The sequence below is a fragment of the Neofelis nebulosa genome, chromosome 15 (assembly GCF_028018385.1).
Source record: "Neofelis nebulosa isolate mNeoNeb1 chromosome 15, mNeoNeb1.pri, whole genome shotgun sequence".
Taxonomy (NCBI): domain Eukaryota; kingdom Metazoa; phylum Chordata; class Mammalia; order Carnivora; family Felidae; genus Neofelis; species Neofelis nebulosa.
The window spans coordinates 36,012,963-36,033,070 of record NC_080796.1 but is presented as its reverse complement, the minus strand read 5'-3'; the positions used below and the strand labels follow the sequence as shown (position 1 = coordinate 36,033,070).

General features: G+C 40.9%; 1 protein-coding gene across 6 annotated transcripts in view; it reads left to right on the top strand.

Moving 5' to 3' along the window:
• PROX1 (prospero homeobox 1) overlaps positions 1-14,395 on the top strand; it is a 52,241-nt gene extending 37,846 nt beyond the window's left edge. For 5 of the 6 annotated variants that reach the window (XM_058701666.1, XM_058701667.1, XM_058701668.1 and 2 more), the window contains one exon: positions 8,717-14,395. In XM_058701666.1, coding sequence (XP_058557649.1) covers positions 8,717-8,905 — 189 coding nt within the window. In that variant the 3' untranslated portion in view covers positions 8,906-14,395. The remainder of the gene's footprint in view (positions 1-8,716) is intronic. The other variant, XM_058701672.1, reaches the window with a different exon arrangement.
• Positions 14,396-20,108: the final 5,713 nt, after the last annotated feature.

Below are 20,108 nucleotides of genomic sequence, written 5' to 3'. Positions count from 1 at the left end.
AGAGCTTATTATATAGTACCTCCTTTCCTTGGGATAGGGGAGAGATGGTTGTATTTATCTTGACATCTCTACGCATTACCGATGGAATGCTTACACCGCTTAAGAAGTACACACAAGTCGTTAACAGGTAGAATAGATGTTAAGACATTCTTTTTTTTTTTTTTATCACCGGAAGTCACAACTGCTCAAAACGCTCCATCCTAGCACATGCGTTGATAATCGTACGCTGTTTGTATCCGTACAGATGTTATCAACATCTTAAGGGTGTAGACATTTTATGGTGCATTCTGTATATTGTAAAGAGCACTTTGAAAAGAGAAAGACTCAAGTCAGGTGAGGAAACCAAGAAAAGACTCAGGGCATGCCTCTGTGCTTCCTTCAGGCTGCTGTCAGAGAGGTCCGCGTGAGGGTGATAGCCTGGAGTCGCCCCCCACTGCCCGCGCTACAGACCAAAGCCCACGCGTGATGCTTTTTCGTGGAGTTCCTTTGTCCACTCAAGGCGGGCCCTTAACCTCCCTCCTCGCAGTTTCCACGTGACTGTTCCTTCTTTTTATTGCATTCCCTCCAGTGGGCCATTTCTACCACGTGCCATCTTTTTTGCCCCTCCACTGGCAGGTGTACGGACTGGTATGGCACTGGAGGATGGCAGGCGGTTTAACTTGGAAGTGTCCTGCCACAGGCTCAGTGTCCCTCCCTGCCGCAGTGACAGACGGAGAGACATGCTTTCCTTTTGCCACTTTTTCCGACGATCCCTGCCGCTCTTTCAGGCTGGCCTGGAGAAACCTGGGGGCCCTGGTGTCCATCCCCACCCCCACCCCTCGCGCATTAACATGACATTGCATGGCGAGCACAGAACTGGAGCGGCTCCCACCAGCTGAAACCTCTGATCCCAAACCCACCAGAGAGTTTGGCTTTTGGATTTTGGCAAGAAGGCCTGTTGCCCATCAGGTCAGCATGAATAAAGATTTCTTTCTTCCTTTCTTTTTTAAAGTCAAGCACCAACTGACACTGCCCCCAAAGCTCCCTTTCTCAAGACAGTTTAACCCTTTCTCCCAAGTACAATTTTTTGTGTTCAGAACGCATGGGATTTTGTTTTACTTTTTGCCTGGGAGACAACCAAGAAATCTACTGTCCATAAAATCTGAAAGCCACATCAATTCTAAGCCATCTTATCATTTTTAAAGTATGTTTGTCCAGCTTTGCAGTAGGAACAAGCAGACTGTTTGAAGGCCACATACTTTTCAAACCTTGGTTGCAACACGTTTGCCCCGTTTTGAAACTGTCTTTATCTAGCCGAGAAAACGAGAATCTATTTGACAAAGTGGCACTCTGGCCAGTTTATCTTGCAATATGGCTTTAGCTCACTGAGTCTATTGATTTCCTTAAATTAATGTTTACAGAATGCTACTGAATTTTGCTCAACAGAACATTGTTCTTTTGAAGGTTTGTAAAAAAAAAAAATGATACAGACTGTTATTGCTATGTGTTCCTTTGCTTAGAGGAAACATGGGGGGGTGTTTTTGTTTTATTGTTTTTTGGGTTTTTTTTTTTAAGGACAGCCTTGAACTATAGCCACTTCCTATAAGCATTTACTCTTCACATATTTAAGTAGCAAAACATGTTACTAGGAAGTGAGCCCACTCATAGGCCTAAAACTGCACGATCACGCTGATCCAATCCTGTAAGTTCCCTGAAAGATGAACGCCACTTGGAACATCAGAGTGAAAGAGACTTTAGTCTGAAGCCTGGTTGCTGCCATAGAACCTTCCTTTGCCTCATCAGGTATAACCCAGCAGACGTAGGCAAGTGGCTTCTCGACCAGTGCTCCCCAGATAATGCCAGGCCTTCCAAACATAGGTGTGAGCAACCTCGTAAAATTTAAACACCACGTAGCCATTTGGTGGGAACTCTAAATACGACACCTTGTTCTTTGACCGTGGTGCTCAGTGATTAATTAAGGTACAAAACCTAATCTCTAGAGACGATTTAAAACCTGGCCTTCCCAGGGAAGCACCCAGGGCCCCGCAGCTCCTGATAGGGACTCAAGTCACAATCGTGACATGACTGGAATAAAACTTAGGAAATGCAGAGCAACTTTGTCAACTTGTTGACTCAGCCAGTAAAATTACTCAAGCAAACATCCTCAAGGCATCTTTCAAAATACTGCTTTGCGCACATTTATTAATCACAGTGGAACTCTTCCCAGTTATTGGATTCTTCCTTAAAGGTTCGAAGCACCACCTTACATCTGGGTGGTACTTTATGCTCTCCAAAGCACATTCGTGTTTGCTTTCCTACCTAATGCTTCCCCACCATGACAGGGCTTTGGGACACAATCCCACAATGCACCCTGGGCAGCATCCTGCACCCTGTCTTCCTTCGGGCCCAGTTAGTCCCCGGTCATACACACAGGATAAACGCGTGCACGACTGCAGGGGAGACCCTTAGTAACAATGTCCTGTAACCACATTTCAAAGCTCCGGGTTTCCTCCTCTGCCTCTGACAGAAAAATTCAGTACGAACAAGACAGCGGAGAGGAGCAGCCATAACGTATCTGTTCTTGCCTTTTCATCTGATAATCTCTGTGAGAAGTAACTAAAGCATCTGAGTTTATCCATTTAAGTCCACTCTGTCTGCAGTTTAAGTCCCCAGCTTGTGCCACTGCCGTCAGGAGCTATGTCTCTCCTTGATCAATATTTACTTAACAAACAGCGGGGATGGGAGAGTTTGTTTAGAGGAATCATGTGCACACCAGGGTGAATGAATGCTCGGGAAAGTACTTCAACTTTGTCTTCTTTCCTAGGGTCTGTGTGTGTGTGCACATGTGCGTGTGTGTGCAGAGACCCTTTCTCTTTGTAGCTTCTCCAAAGACACTTAGAAGTCATCTAGAAAATGCCTCGCTGTGTATGATTAGTGTATTGTTTATACTATGAGAGAACTCATGATGTAAATCCCAGCCCGAAGTTCGATTTTCCTTTTGTGCTCCTACCCAGGTTAAACATTTTGGAAAGGCTCTTGGGATGAACTAGATACACAAGCATCTTCCTTTGACCCCTTTGATAAGTGGGAGGGAAGAAAATGCAGTTGGAAACAATGAAAGGGGTTTGACAAGGCAACTCTAACTATGTATTTCTGATGGCATTACTTTTTTTTTTTTTTTTTTTTAAGTTTTATACAAAGCCCAAGGAGAGAAGTGGCTCTCCAGATTTCCAAAGCTGCTTACCCAGCTTTTGGAATTAGATGTGTCTAACGCTAATAACAAGTATGAATAGCGCGGTGTTCAAGTGTAGAGAGCACTATTCTTTCAACTTCACTGAAACAATTGCTTGAAGGCTCAAGTCAGTGTCTTCAATGCGGTTGACTTGGAGGCATCTGGGTCTAGTTTGAGGGGTTTTGTTTCTGTGCGGGTAGAGGCTGGGGGAGTTATTTATTTATTTGATTTTGTGAATTGGAGTTGTAAAGCCATCTGAAATATTCATGCAGAATTGTCTGAGAAGCCCGTTTCTGTTTTATTTACTGCACAGTAGAACAGCCACAGTGGATTAGTTCTACAATACCCGTAACAAAAGCCCAACAGCTGATGCATGTGATGTTAGGAGGTGACAAAACAGTTAAAGTATGCTGCTGGCTACAGGCAAGCAGTCAGCAGATGCAGACAAAAGGGTTTGTGACAAGAATAACTCTCTCTCCAAGGCGAGCAGTGAAGAGTATCCAAAATACCAGTACCCTTTTCTCCTTGACATTGTCTTCTTACAGTCAGCATTTTATTGCCCTTTTATAGTATTAAAAAAAAAAAAATGGAGGAGGAAGAAGAAAGAAAACCCACACACAAACTAATTCACCAAAATACTAGCCAGGATTTTACTTTTCCATCCCTTAAATACTCCTGCCCATGCATAGGTTTCCTTTTACATTTCCCAGTCAGAGTAAGTTTGGGGGGAAAAAAAAAAAAAAAAACTAGTTGAAAAGATGATCTCCCTTGATAAGATTGTGATCTATTGATAACCTTGATAAGCCATTTGAGCCTTTGGTCATGGGGGAGGGGCTGGGGAGAGAGCACCATGCCTGGTTTGTTTTCTGTCCGTTTCAGCGCAGATCATCTCACTGCTGAAATTAGGCCAGTGGACCGATTTTTAAAGGGGATCAAGGATGGAGAGGCATCCGTGGGGAGCTGTGCGAGGGACCAGGCTCAGGTCCCCTGCAAAAGGCCAAGGGATGAGCTTGGGGATATTTCAGAGGTGTGAAAAATCAGCTTCTCTTGTCTCCAGAAAATAGGAGAGGCTGTCTTCTTTTTAACCTTTGTAATTCCCTTTCTATTCTCTGTGACATTCATTCAGCTGCCAAGAGCGTTTGGCAAGGTTTGGGCCAGCGAGCACACTTGCAGTGACCACTAACCTTGGTATGTCCTGACACTTATGATGAGTGTCTGCAGGACACAGAAGGCAGGCAGCCTGCTCTGTCAGGCTTTTATTATGTACTGCAGAGGCTAGGGACAGTCAGTTTAATAAAACAAATCATCCTTGAAGGTAAAGCAACTGGGAAGAGGAGGAGGAAGACAGGGGGAAAATGTGTCTTTGCCACTCACTCCGAGAAAGGAAAAAAAAAAAAAAAAACAACCACCACCACCCAGCAAAACAGCCGTTCACCCAACATACCGTGCGTGCGCGTGAGTGCGTGCGCCTGTGTGCGCGTGTGCGCGCACGCGCAACCCGGGCACAGCTGGAGCAGGTTGGAAAACATCCTCCCGATTTCCCCATTTCATCAAAGCCCATAAGGCCCTTGTTTGCTCTGAGGAGACTCAAGTACAAACAATTGTGATGAAATTGGTAGATGCTGGTAGCCAGCCCCCTTCAAATTTATAAGTGCCTTCAAGTACCTCCTCGCAATTATATTCTCCTCCAAATATCAAGGCAAGGAGAGGCAAGACCATTTGGGGTGAGGTTCCTATATTGGGATGCCTTTGTATCAGGCAAACTTTCCATTCTCCTCTCCTGAAGAACACTCGGCACCAGCAGCTCTCACAATAGCCTCGGAGTTGCAGCCAGAGTCTTTGGAAGCCTTTTGTTTTTCCCCTGTGGCATGTCCAAAGGCATGGCCTTCCCTCCCCCCTCCCAGCAGCCTGCATTGTCTTGCATTCCAGGGGCTTGATTGACTGTTACCACCTGATGCTGAGGAGAGACTCTGGGGTTCATTCTGCAGATTGTTGGGTTCTATTAAAAGAAACCTAGATAAGGGATTACTTGTCACTAAGGGATTTTCTGCAGATGTTTGTTAGTGATTGGAAATCCATTAGGTGTGAAGAGGTACAGAAAAATATGGCAACATCATTCTCCTAAGCCTGAATTCTAAGATAGTCCCCCCCAAGTCAGAAAGGACCCCCCTCTTACTCTGTTAAATGGAGCTGGGGAAAGTTTTGAAGCAGAAAGGTAAAGATCTCTTCTCTCATGGGTGGTATTTCTACCTGTGGATGGAACTCCTTGACCACTCTCTCAAAAGATCAGTTGTTACTCATCAGTTTACCTCTCTGGAGCCACGAAAAAAGATTCATTGCTCTAGTATTAGAGGATTTTTCATTATCAACTGTTTTAAACCAGCCCAATCCGTTGTAGGAGTTACTGCTTCAAAGTAAGCGCTAAATTAGCAAACCATTCCATTTGTTCCAAAAGTATTCATCCCTTCTCAAACATAAACTAATAACCCAAGTCTCCCCCTGGAAATCCTTTGTACCATTCACATTTATTTTGAAGTTACCAGCTCTTCGTGATTTTTCTCAGTCACAGATCCACAGCTTGTCAAGGTTTTGATGCCTCATCTAAATAGAAGTTACTGAAAAGGCATTAAGAAGGAGCCAGCATGGTTTAATGATAAGACACCTGGACATGTTATTTCACATGAGTCTCCTCTCATAATTTAGTCATCTTGTAGAGTCTCGTTTCTTTGTCTAGAAAATGAGTTTTGAGATCTAGTCCAACTCTTTAAATGCTATCTTTCTTCATCGTTATTTTAAAAATTCTTTTTTTTTTTAAATATTGAGGGAGAAGGTAAGTGTGACTCTAGAGTAATGTGGATTAAAGTAGAAGGCAAGTTCTCAATATGAAAGACTAAGCATTATGGGGGAGACAAAGAATAGAAACCATGGCTCTTTAGCTAAAGACATCTTGTGATAAATTCATTACTTAAACACCACAAGGCGTAAATACAAAAGATGGGAGAGGACAGCCCAAGATGGCTACCAAAAGAAATGAATGTTTCAAACAAGATAAAACCCGCTAAAAACCATTAACACGCATGGTGGATGATAACGATAGAGTGGAATCCACATGCCCCCCCAGAGAAGTTCCTTTGATTTGTTCTCAGGCAAACCCTAGAACTACGCTTCCCTCCCTCCTGTAGTGCTGATGCTGTTCCAGATGGATCTCTGTCCTCTGACGATCTCCAGCAATACCTCTGCTCCCTTGGCCCCCGGTGCCCCAGCCCTCCTGTGGGGCCCTTGGTGGGGAGGGGCTTCTGGCCTTCTCTGACTTCATCTGTAAAGGACATACCCACTGTCCTTTACAGCTCTCATGCTATGCTGAGTCTCCCAAGTGTTGGAGGAACATAGATCTTTGTCATGCCTCTGTTGCCAATGGCCGGGAAAACCACACTTCTTGAAATGTTTATTTTAATAAATGCCTATGATTATGTTTCTGTAGCATTTGGCTAACAGCTCCCAAACCAAGTAGTTAGAGTGTGTAGTTGTACTGCCTCGCTGTTCTCCAGCCAGATTCCCTCCCTCAGAAATGCCCATCTGATAAAATGTGAAGGATTATCTTTGAGGGAAGAGAGGAGAGTACTCCAAAAGGCTGCTTAATGACTTTTTATTTAGTGCGAGGTGAGTTGGAGAGCTAATCTCTCCTCCAGGCTCTTCCTGTTCCACAAATACAGATGTATCTTCAGGGGTTTTGGGGAGAAATCGCCAACGTTCTGTAGAAAATCCAGATGAATTCTCAAGAGGGAATGGCCATTGGGTGTATGAGTTTGCACATCCATGGAGGATAGGGCGGTATTTGGATGATCTGGGGGAGCTATGTCCTGAGAAACTGGCCAGTGTATATGTCTTTGGAAGGGGATACTCAAAATTTTCACTTTTTCTAGACTCTGATAGACCCCAGATGGGGTCCCTTCTTTTTCTGGGGAATTACTCATTTTCTTTACAGAAGACGAGTGACTGACCCCTGGAAGGAGTGAACTTCTTTGTCCAATTTTAAATGTATCAAACGGGGATGCCTGGTGATCATTTTAGTTATCTTTAATAGTTACTCTCATTTTAAAATGGTCTATTGTACAAATTGAGAAAAGGTGGGGAGGAAGAGATCATATATGTTCAACATGACACTACCTCCCTTGGACTTTGGTTAAGAGGCATACGTGAACTGAGATGAAAATCTTTCACTTCTTATGTATGTGTGGACGGACTTGTCCACACGTACAACTACAGTGCATTTACTTCCTCATATGTCTGCTCTTGCTATTAAATAAAACATTACTAACGTATAAGTACCCCCACTAAAAGAAATCTACTGAGTGTCAGTGTGTACTTGGAAAATTATGAGTTCACCGAATGGTTCTGCAAATCCTTTATCTTGGTGTGGATGCTTTACCTTGAGTAACTGACAAAGAATACTAAGTACATCAATAGCTACCGTTTTCTTGGACAAGAGGTCAGACTATTAAATAAACAATTAAGAACATGGGCACACACACCCATGCACATTTCTATTAAGTTACTCTGGAAGAAAAGGATAAACAAATAGGGGTTCTGAAAAGAACATTTGGAGAATGTTTATCTTAGAGTATAAGGGCTTTGAAAAATTACCTTGATCTCTCTGAGCCTCAGTTTTCTCCACTGTAAAAAGAGGATAATGACACCTTATAGAGATGTTGGGAGAATTGAATGGCATCATTCACAGTCAGTACACAACACAGCGCCTGACACGTAACGAGCACCCCAAAAATGTTAGCTTTCGTTACTATTATCAGCTGCATAAATCACTGTTGTGGGACAATTCTAATCTCAAAGGAAAGTACTTTCTGATGTAGAATTTTAGGAGTCACTAAAACTTTGTATTTGGAGATTCAGTGTTAGTGTCATTATCTCATTCCTTTCTGTATGCAGAGTACTTTGTGATGCATATTACTCTCGTATCCAATTTAGCAGGTGAGTCAATAACCCTCCACTTATGCAGGAAACAAATTCTAGGTTTTCTTCCTTTCCAGGGGGGTTCGTTTCTATCAAAGGCCAATTATTTCTTACCCTGCTTTTGGGAACACGTTTTGTTTTCATAATGGGAATCAAAGAGAAATAGGATTGAAGTTCTGAAAGATTAGCTGGAAACTTGCACCTGGAATACACCTGTTTACGAAGTGCGTAAACAGGAATCCCAACAGTGCGTGTCCCCTTTTCTCACCCAGATATTCAGAAGGGGACCCTAGTTTGTCAGTATGTCTGCGTGGATCCTTTGCACGAGTCCCTTTCTAAAACTTCGCAAAGCTGTCAACCCCACATTACAATGCTACTATATATAACAAATTTACATAAGAGAATAGAGGCCGGCCATTTTTAGCAAATGCAGGTGCCGTGTAAGCCCCTTCCTGAAAGAACTTAGCTCAGTTTCCTTTGAAGAACTGGAGACTTGAAACTGAAAACTTTATTAATGCCATTGTCTCCTTGTATCAGCAGGTTCCAGAGAGATTCCTGGAAGTTGCGCAGATCACATTACGAGAGTTTTTCAATGCCATTATCGCAGGCAAAGATGTTGATCCTTCCTGGAAGAAGGCCATATACAAGGTCATCTGCAAGCTGGATAGTGAAGTCCCCGAGATTTTCAAATCCCCGAACTGCCTACAAGAGCTGCTTCATGAGTAGAAATTTCAACAACTCTTTTCGAATGTATGAATAGTAGCAGTCCCCTTTGGATGTCCACGTTGTACGTCTCTAGATTTTGATTTCATATATATGTGTATGGGAGGCATGGATGTGTTATGAAATCAGCTGGTAATTCCCCCTTATCATCTTTCGCTCATTTCCTTTCGTTTTCCATCGCAAGGGGATGGTTATTTTTCCTTCTGTCTTTAGTTTACTTTTGCCCAAAGCCCTTAACATTTGGAGACTTAAAAATAGGGTTAATTTTCAGGGAAAAAGAATGTTGATGTGTGTAAAATCTATATTAGCAAGGAAAGGCATTTCAAAGGTGCCTCTGCTTGATTGATGGTTTATCGCAAATGGCAGTTGGTGGAGGGAGACCCGTGACACAGGACCGCTCTCCAAACGGTGGGGTGTCTCTTGTTTTTACTGCTAAGAAGGCCAGAAAACTCAACGAGACCACTACATAAACTTAAATATTTTGTTTGGTTGGAACTCCGTACGTAGCTTTTTATCACACGTTGAAAAACAATGCCAGCGGCAGGTAAACAGCTCACTTTTCAAAAGTTACCCCGAAAGGCCAAATTTCAAAAAGAAAAATAATCACTATCAAGCTTTTCCAAGGAAAAGTGGCAAAGAGCCCAAGCTAGGGCCAGTTTCTTACGGAGGCAAAGCAATTTTACACAAAACTGACTCTTTCATGATGAGACTAGGAATTTGTACATGGTGTTCAAATTACCTCTCTAAATTTTACAACAGGCTCTTCATCATCAGCGAGTATATATCATTAGAGAAAAGAAACCCTAGAGCATCATTTTCTATTGTCTTACTTCAGATATTAAGAGGCGCATACGTTTCAAATGTACTCTTTGCTCAACTTTGTTGATGTGCTTCGAAGGATTATAATTTCTGCTGAATATTTAACACGCTTTTCAAGAAAACACTATTTTCCGAATACCTTTCTGTAGTAAGGAATAAAGGACATCCCAAGTTGACCCGTACAATTCCTGCCTGCATTAGAACCTTGTTGGCTGACTTGATCTTCACCTCTGGAGAGGAGCACGTGTGAGAATGACCCATTTTCATATACAATTCCACAGTACCCTGATGGATATTCAGAGCGGTGACAGTCTAATTAAGTGTTTCTTCATTTTAGGTACAACATTTTAAAGCAACTGATAAAGTCTCTTCTAATTCAGAAGCTAGTACTGACCAAAATGTGCGAACAGTGTATGGATGGCATAGGAAGGTTTGGGGTTAACCCAAAAGACACAATTTCAGCATACATAAGAAAGCTAGCTGCTATTTCATGCTTTCTTCAATGGTTCTCCTCTTTTTCCTTTTTCTATTTTTTTCCAGTTTTTCAAAGGTGTACAGTGTCCCATGCTTGCTTTTAAAAAGTCGTATGGCATTCACGCTTGTTTTTTCAGATGGGTTTTGTGTACAGATGCAGTAAGAATTCCTTGTTCATCCTAACAGGCTTTTCTAAGCCCCCCTCCCCGCCCCCCCTCCGTAAGTCATTTGATACGCACTTAAAATGACACAGGAACAAACCTGGTATTTAGATTATAGAGAACACAAATACCATTTTTCCTTAATTTTTATAAAAACCACCTTTGACTTTGGAGAAATGCAGGTTGGCCCATGTGACTAACTAGCTGACCCAATCGCCGCAATTTAACATCATTTATAAATTCTGCTGATGGACAGGAATGTATGGAGGCAATTATTGTCAGCACAAAGCCTTAAAACCTGCTGACTTTAAATTAAACGGCACAGTCGTATGATGCCCCTGCATCATTCAGGAGGCTAACAGGCTCACACAGTGTGGACGGAGTGCAGCAACACAGGCAGGAGCGCCCCTGGCTTCACTCTGCACCCCACAGCCAAATGCATCATCCGACTTGTGTCCCCCTACATGACGCACACAGAGCCATCAGATCCAATTTGTTCTTGTTCCGGCTTTGCCTGGGGGTGGAAAAAAAAAACGTGTTCGGATAATCATTACATTGGAATAAAATGCAAACCAAAAAAAAAAAAAGAAAGAAAGAAAGAAAAGAAAAGAAAATCGAATCGGCACAAAGTAGGGAACCAATCTCAACTTGTGGTCACACTCTTTTGCCTTCCTTCATGTGAAAGAGTATGAATTCATTGTTCACGTCATTACACACCCGGGTCTTTGCTGTTCCATATAATTCGTATCAACATTGTGTGTTGCCATTTGCAAGGTAGAAGGCAAAACCGTAGTGTATTCACCTATGTAGACAGACTGCAAGTTTCTTCTGATCTGGGGCAAATTCAGTATTGATTCCAGACTCATTTGGATCTTTAGTATTATTTTCCCCTGCCTTTCTAATTTAAATAGACAAATTAAGCAAAAGTGTGTGTTCACAACCAATGTTGATTGTGCTTATCTATGATAACATCCGCTCAATGTTCACTGAGGCGTAGAAATTATTTCAGAGTAGAAATTGCTTGAGGATAAACTCATCTCTTTGTTCTGAAAACAGAACTCGATCACTTTTGTTTTTAGGTGGTTTTTCCTCTTTTACGATCATAAAATCTTGTGCCTCCCAGTGCATTGGAAAGTGACAAAAGCCTGTCTCTCACAACTCCTATTTAACAATTTTGGGGTTTTTCTTTTCTGTTTTTGTTTTTGTTTGTTTGTTTGTTTTAAATCACCATCTTTCAAATCTCAGCTCAACTCTCACCAAGTGAAAAAAATTGGCTACTTGGGAGAAAGTTAACTTTCTACGAAGGTGGGAGGGTGAAGGATGAGGGACAGTTTACATAGGAAAAAAAGTCTAAAGTGCATGTTGAAATACCACATTTCCAGTTATTTTCTGCTAACCCGAAATTATTTTTGCATATACACTTGAGGTTATAGTCTGTGCCTAGACCTAAAATGCACCAGCGGGGGGATTTTTAAAAATCCTTCAAAAATACCAGTTTTTTCCCACAAGTACAATTGTTCTTGTGCCTTCTGTGGCTTTCGATTTCATCTTTTTTGACTTTATTTCCAATTACTACAGCTGCAATAAACACTAGATTTTTTTTCTGGCTGTTTGACATAACGTTGATAGCTATGCATATTTTGTGTCTTTTTAAAACAAAGCGGGAGAATACGTTTTTGAAGAAGAGAATTTTTAGAACAGTTTGATACCGCAAATTATTTTTTCTTCAATTGTTTGAGCAGCATCCGAGTTTTGAAAATTCTTGTAGAAGCCAATTTTTTGTAACTGTGGTGCAAATCTTGTGTTTTCTTAGCCTAATGAAAAGTAGTATAGAAGCAATATTTCATACCATGTGCTATATATGTGTGTGCGGGTGGGTAAACATAAACACATGCACACATATACACACATGTAAAAATATACATATATATATGCGTGTGAGGTGGAAAGCTTACCTTTTCCTATCTAGATTTAAGGACCTATTTTAGACATTTGTTACGTTTTGTGAAAAGAATGTTCTATTTGCAACAACAAAACATTTAATTCTTACTGTATCTCTGGCTGTTTAAGGAGGACGTTTCACATTAAATGGTAAAACCACTTGGAAGATGGTAGGATGTAGTAATTATTTAAGGAAACGTTCACCCACATATTCCTGAAGTTTGCTTTGTGCCTCCGAGTATTATTTAATTAAAGTGTTTTATGTTTGCAGAATCTTTGTTGCTGTGCTAGGGATGTGGGTGAATATCATTTTTAAAAATTGTAAAAAACAACAAAAAAAGCAAAACAAAAACACTAAAGCAAGAGGGGAACTTTTATAAAGCAATGTAAATATTTAACCTCATGGCTGTGGTTACGTAAGACATGAGATTTTAATAAATAACTACATTCTCACAACATCTGTTGAATTTATTAGGAACACTACAGTGACTGTATAGACAGTTGAAAGCATTCTTGAAAATCCTGCTCTCTACTTTTAAAAGATAACAGTCTCTTTCATCAGATGTCAAGGGCAAGGGTAATGCAGTTTCTGTAAATTTATGAAATTTCTTTTTATGTACATGAAAACAGTAAGTAACCCCCAACACACACACACACACACACACACACACACACACACACACACACACAGGTTAATACTAAGTCAGAAAGCTAAAGATGTGGGGGGCTTTAAAAATAGGCTGTCCCTCAGAAGCAATCATAAATTCATCAAAGAAAAAGTGGTTTACAGACTCCCTGAAAGCTGTACATGTGAGGACAGAGCAAAATCTCTTTGCCATGTATATTATAGAATATTCATTGGTGTGAATAGTACAAATGTTTCCTTCTGGTACAAAACTCTGTGTTTGCAAATTACAAGAAGCATTGTTTTCAAAAAGCTCCCCTTAAAAGAATGTAACTGATTTATATGAGTAAGCAGTTACTGTATTGCACTTAAATGTTATGTTGAAGGAAATGCAGTTTTGTTTTCTGTCTATCTGTTGGTTGTAAACCATCTTAAAAAACTAAAGCTAAGATGTTCATATTCAGAGCTGGGATCAAAACTGGCATTTAACCTTTGCATCTTCTTACAATTATCCTTCTAAGAATATAACAGGATCTGGAAGCCTCTGGACTTTGAGTCATTCAACTGAGCCCTCTCTCAAATCAGATACCCCCTAAAATGCACAAACGTGAGCGGAAAAGGCAAACAGACTGGCCCTCTTTTGTGAAAATGCATTCATTCTGTATTTTAAAAATATTTGAATCCTCTACGTGGGAGGAAAAGGCATTTTGAAATTGCATATTACCACTTCAAAATTAGAATTAGAACAACAACGTATTTGGGGTTGGTCTCAGAGCTACCTAGAAAAATCCAAGGTCATAGTTTCTCCCAATGTCGTCCCAGCCATTTTTCATATGTATATAGTATAAACCGTGACAAAACACTGCCTTTCTATTATTTAGCAATATGTTGTAAATAGCATTATTAAGCTCTTTTTTTTTTGTAATAAAGACCCTTTGATTTGAATATAGTACAATAACTGAACTGATAAAGTCAATTTTTGATTTTTTTTTTTTTAGCTAGAGGCAATTTCAATTGTGGATTTTTGTTGTTGTCTATTGTTCTGAAGACTTTGCATAATTTATTGGTTTAATTTATCCTAATTTATTTGATGAAGGTGTACAATTTTGTATTACCAAGGATGTACTGTAATATTAATTGATATGATAAAAAAAATGAGACTCCCTGTCCATATTAAAAAGAAAATAAAAAGGTGCAGTAGACAATTGATTTTAAAGTAAAAGTACAAAAATTTAGTTTGGCAGCTACTAAATTTTAAAACAGAAAAAAGTTGTTGGGGGGTGGGTGGGTAGGGGGTTTTACTTTGTGTGTTTTAAGCTTTTGTATACTCTCCAAACTTTTACCTTTTGCTTTGTACCACTTAAAGGATACAGTAGTCCAATTGCCTTGTGTGCCTTTCATCTTCTCTTAAACTGAATGTATGTGCAGTATATATGCAAGCTTGTGCAAAATAAAATATACATTACAAGCTCAGTGCCGTTTGATTTTTTTTTTAATTTTTTAACGTTTTTTGTTTTTTTTTTTTTTTTTTTTTTTTTTGAGAGAGAGATTGACAGAGTGTGAGCAGGGGAGGGGCAGAGAGAGAGGGAGACGCAGAATCCGAACCAGGCTCCAGGCTCTGAGCTGTCAGCACAGAACCTGATGCGGGGCTCGAACCCACAAACCACGAGATCACGACCTGAGCCGAAGTCGGATGCTCAACCAACTGAGCCAGCCAGGCACCCCTGATTTGGTTTTTAAACATGTGACATTTAACTTTTGGACCTGCGTCTCATTGGAGGACAACAGGCAAGTTGTGACTAATATCAATTATGGAGCTTTGCTTTTATTAAAATGCTTAATTACACAAGCCTCACATGAATGCACACGACTCCTAGCAATGATTTTTTGACTTGAGACTATTGTAGTAATTGATTAGATCTCTTTTTAAATCTATCTATTCTCACAGATTTAACTTTACTTAGCCCTCAAAATTTTTAAATGATAAAAGCTTTGGCTCAAAACAATGTTGGGAGCTCGATTCAATTCACCAACTGCAAATGTCTGACGATTCTCAGAACAAGAGGACATGTTCCCTAAAGTCAAAGAATGGCAAATATGTCACTGAAATAAGTGGAACGAGAGCTCGTATTGTTTCTACTCTGGTTGGACTCAGAACTAAGTACTAATGTAAATTTTCCAAAACCTTTCTAGAATGTTCCTTTAGACATGATGACTGGCAGCATATTTCATACTAAGAACACTGGTCTATGGCTTTTGAAAATGTCCTTCATCTCTTTCGCTTTGGTTTAAAATCCTGTCTCTTTTATCTTTGAATCAGGAGCATGAAGAATTAGCAAAAATCCTTTACCTCCTCGAAACTGACTCTATTATACATCATTCACAGCTGCACCTCCCTTTCTGGCTTCCATATTACCGTAGACTGAGTCTTCTTAATCTCCGATTTCATTTACTTTCACCTGAATGATGAAATTCTATTTTGACCCTATTCACACGAAGATGCTTAGAATCAATGCGATATCAAAACTAGTAAATAACGACAGTATTTTTTTCACTTAAAGTTATGTTTCTATCTGTGGCCCAGATTTAAATTCCAGTCTTCCTAACTAAATTGGGCAAAAGAGCATGCTTATGTCCCTCTATGCCAAAATATTTATTCCCTGATTGGAGGGGGAAAAAAAAAAAAAGATTTGCCCCCTCTTCCACCTGCACTCAGAAGGAAGGAAGAAGGCATTTGAAGTAATACAATGACCCTTTCATCTCCTTGTATTTATTTGAAATCGGTCCACTTTAAACTAGATTGGGTAACCCAGGGAGCACCTAAATTACTGAAAAGGTACAGTAAGTGGTAATGTTTTCTGACAGGTTTGTTAAAAATATAACGCCAAATCATTACTTTTGTGACTCTCGATTATCTGATGGCGTTGGTCTAGAATAATATGTACCGCCATCCTCAACAGCGACCCAACCCTTGACGACCCAAACTTGCTCCACAGATGTTTCCACGTCTGCCATGACTCATGTTCTACTTGAAACTATAAACTCTACAAACTAATAATAAAGAAAATGCTGGGCTTATTCATTGCTATCTCCATTTACCATCATAAGTAATTTACAAGTTTTTCTTAAAGACTAACAGCTAAAAAGCACCACAATTCGACAATTAATTTACGAGCACGCGCAAAGATAAGGAATAAATGCCCCTGAATGAAAGTCATAGGAAAACTTCAGATATTTGCCACATGTTGCCAAATTCTAGAATCCATGAATGCTCCAGTATTTTAAAAGGCATAAAATACAAGGGGAGTATATATAAAGGAAAAGAGCTAATACTGTTTAAAGGAAAAAAAAAAAAAACTTATGATACGATGTCTAAAAATTGTGAAAGATTACTAAATCTACATTTATATAAATGCTACATTCCTCTCAACCAATAATATAACGCTTTGGAGGGAGGGTCGAGACACTGGGGTAAAAACCTAAAAGGTAACTTCTTTGGGGCGCCTGGGTGGCTCAGTCGGTTAAGCGTATGACTTCCGCTCAGGTCACGATCTCGCGGTCCGTGGGTTCGAGCCCCGCGTCGGGCTCTGTGCTGACAGCTCGGAGCCTGGAGCCTGTTTCCGATTCTGTGTCTCCCTCTCTCTCTGCCCCTCCCCCGTTCATGCTCTGTCTCTCTCTGTCTCAAAAATAAATAAACATTAAAAAAAATTTTAAAAAAAGGTAACTTCTTTAAGAGAAAAGTAATCAAGAGAGCACTGCTTTGGATGTCAGAAGACTTGCCTTTAACCAGTTCATTTCTTTTTATTTTTTTTTTTTAGTTTATTTTTATTTATTTTGAAAGAGAGAGAGAGAGAGTAAGCAGTGGAGGGGCAGAGAGAAGGAGACAGAATTCTGAGTAGGCTCCACACCTACAGCACAGAGTCCAACGCAGGGCTCGAACTCACGAATGTGAGATCGTGACCTGACCTGAAGTCAGATGCTCAACCAGCTCAACCAACTGAGCCACCCACGTGCCCCTTAATTGGTTCATTTCTAAAAACCTTTACTATCCAGGGAAACCTAAGCAAGACCCTTAACCCCTGAGCGCCCAGAAGACTCCAAAGAATTACAAAAGGCTATAATGGAGTCTTATGATCAGTGTAGCCACCCTGTTGACTTTCTCTGGCAGAGTCCTATGTGGGGAAAAAAAAGTTTAGTAAGATATTTTTGCTTCTCATAAGAAAGGCAATTTAAGATGCAGGACAAGGCAAGGACAAAGTTCTGAAGTTGACCAGGTGTGAGTTTGGATCTTTTTCTCCGTGTTCATGATCCATTCTTCCTTCAGTGTTTCAACCCCTTGCCAAGCACATAGTGTTCTCGTGTTGCCCCAGCCTCCTTCTGTTCACAGGGATGAGCCATCTGGTAAAGTTAACAAGCCATCGCTGACTCGGTTATGTTTCTCTTCCAGTGGTATATGCATAAAAAGATGGCGCACAGGAATACCTTTCACATTTTCATATTAGGTCCAAGGTCACCTAAACGCAAGTGATTAAGGGCTGGAGGGCTCCCCCAGAAAACATAAAGCCGGGTCTTTTGGGTGGTATCACTCATGGCTACACCTTGCCCGAATGCAGGAGTCTGTCAAGGCATTTCCTCCTCTCAGCCCTCTTTCCCTCCCTCTCCAGTACTTGTTTCCTGCCCACTGTCCTAGAGTCCTTCCAAACGTGCCCAAAATCGATCATAAGAAGGCACAGAAGGAGAGACCCTTCACCCTTGGTTCTTGGAGATCTTCGTGGTAGAGGAAAATGATTAGCACTCAAGACATTTTAGAGAGAATCAACGTCAGTGGCTTTTATGACCCAGATCTCAACGGCAATTTGATATTATCTCAGGGGCCACCAGATTGAGACCTCTTTTAACCAAAGGAGCTTCATCTTTATACTAAGGCACAAAATGTTCGTTGAGGGGCGCCTGGGTGGCTCAGTCGGTTAAGCGGCCAACTTCAGCTCAGGTCACGATCTCGCGGTCCGTGAGTTCGAGCCCCGCGTCGGGCTCTGGGCTGATGGCTCGGAGCCTGCTTCCGATTCCGTGTCTCCCTCTCTCTCTGCCCCTCCCCCGTTCATGCTCTGTCTCTCTCTGTCTCAAAAAGAAAAAATAAAACGTTAAAAAAAAAAGTGTTCGTTGAAAAAAACAAGCAGTTATCTGCATAAAATAACAATGATCTTGTCAGGTGTGATGGAGCAGATCTCTAAGTATCAATATGGGTATGAAATAACAGGTTCTGTCAAACCTTCATTTAAAGAAAGCAGTTTTCTGCTCAGCAACACGGCACTCATTGGGTAGAGGGAGGGATCTTCGTGGATGAGTGTAAAAAATTAAGAAGCAGTGGGCGCCTGGGTGGCGCAGTCGGTTAAGCGTCCGACTTCAGCCAGGTCACGATCTCGCGGTCCGCGAGTTTGAGCCCCGCGTCGGGCTCTGGGCTGATGGCTCGGAGCCTGGAGCCTGTTTCCGATTCTATGTCTCCCTCTCTCTCTGCCCCTCCCCCGTTCACGCTCTGTCTCTCTCTGTCCCAAAAATAAATAAAAAACGTTGAAAAAAAAATTAAAAAAAAAAAAAAAAAAATTAAGAAGCAGTGATTTCTGTCAACCCTTCAAAAAAGAAAGCACACAGAGCCTGGCACATAGGTTTGTGCTGAATCACTGTTAGTTTCCTTTCTTCTCCCACAGTTGACAGCTTCTCTCCTCTTGCCATGTTGTTTTAAGTTGTGATGGAAGAATTATGCCCAGACTCATCGCAACTTCCCAGAACGTTCAAATTTTGAAGAACACAGAAGTTCTCCAGGAACTGAGAGCTTCTCTCCCACACCTACCATTTCCTCAGGCCCTTGCCCTCAGCCTCAGGCATAGAGCTGTTGTGGCACACCTCCAGCCAGCCGTGCTTGGGTAGGCCCCAGAATGGGGTGAAGCAGCTTAGAAAGATTAAGGTGCCACAGCAGCCTGAAACAGAATCACTCAGGCTGCCTCTACCCTGGCCAAGGGGAGGGTATTATTTGCAAAGCCCCCTGCTGAGTTGTCCAGGTGCTAGCTAGACAGGCTCAGGGGATAGTTTGGCAGCCGCCCTGGAAAAAATGCCTGTGTCTCTGCAAATAAATCTGCCAGTAGAGAAAGCACTGGGTTTTCCCCATTGCTTGTGCAAATAGTACCCTGTGCTTTGCTGGTATTGGAAATTCCTTGGTGTGGGTAGTTCTAGACCATCAAAATTGGAGCTATGGATTTCTTGTTATTGTTGTTACCCTTGGCCTATTGGGAAATAATTCCAAAAGTCCATGGTCCTATTTCCAATTATTCACAAGTGGAAAATCTTTGGTAACTGGAAGAAATGTTCTCACTAAATCCCAGCCCAGTGACTGATAGTAAGGTTGAGCAAACGAGTCTTGAGGTAGGTGCGTGTGCATCTGAGTGTAGGTATGTGCATTCTAGAAAAACTCATGAATAATTACACATTACCAAATTGAATATTGTTAATGCCTTTTCTCTATTTGATATTCAAGAATTTGTCGAATCAACACTTTGGTTAGATATGTGAGAAATCTCAATGAGATGGGCACATTTCTAAGCAAAAAGTAGGTATCACATATTACTCTATAGGTAAAAAAAAAAAAATTTTTTTTAAAGAATCAAGGCCACAGAAGAAATTGTAAAAGTTGTCCAAAAAACAAAACTAAAACAAACAAAAATCTCTTCTCCAAAGGCATCTGGCCTTTATAGTTTTATGGGTGAAATATACCAACTATTCAAAAAGAGATCATATTGGATACATGGTTCATCCCAATTTGTTTTATAAAGCCTACATCTAGTAATACAAGGGCAAAAAGTCCAAATAAAAATGTAAGTAAGTTTAGTTGAGCAGTGTAGTAAAAAATAATAATAAATGCTATACTACCAACAAACAAGGCTCATTTTTTAGAACAAACTGGGATGTATGTAGGAAGATCTGGATTTACTTCTTGGTGAAAAGCAGGAAAAAGTTTCTTGGTGTGTTGATTTGTTTTATTTTTCCTACCTTCTAATGATAACGGAAACAAATATTTCTTGTTGGCACTGTTAGCTAACCCAACCACTATGTGGGACCGTCTCCTAATTTTTTCTCCAACAAGGGCCAAGTAGCCTTTGCTCTTTCAGCCATTTTAGTTTGCCTGGCTGCCTAA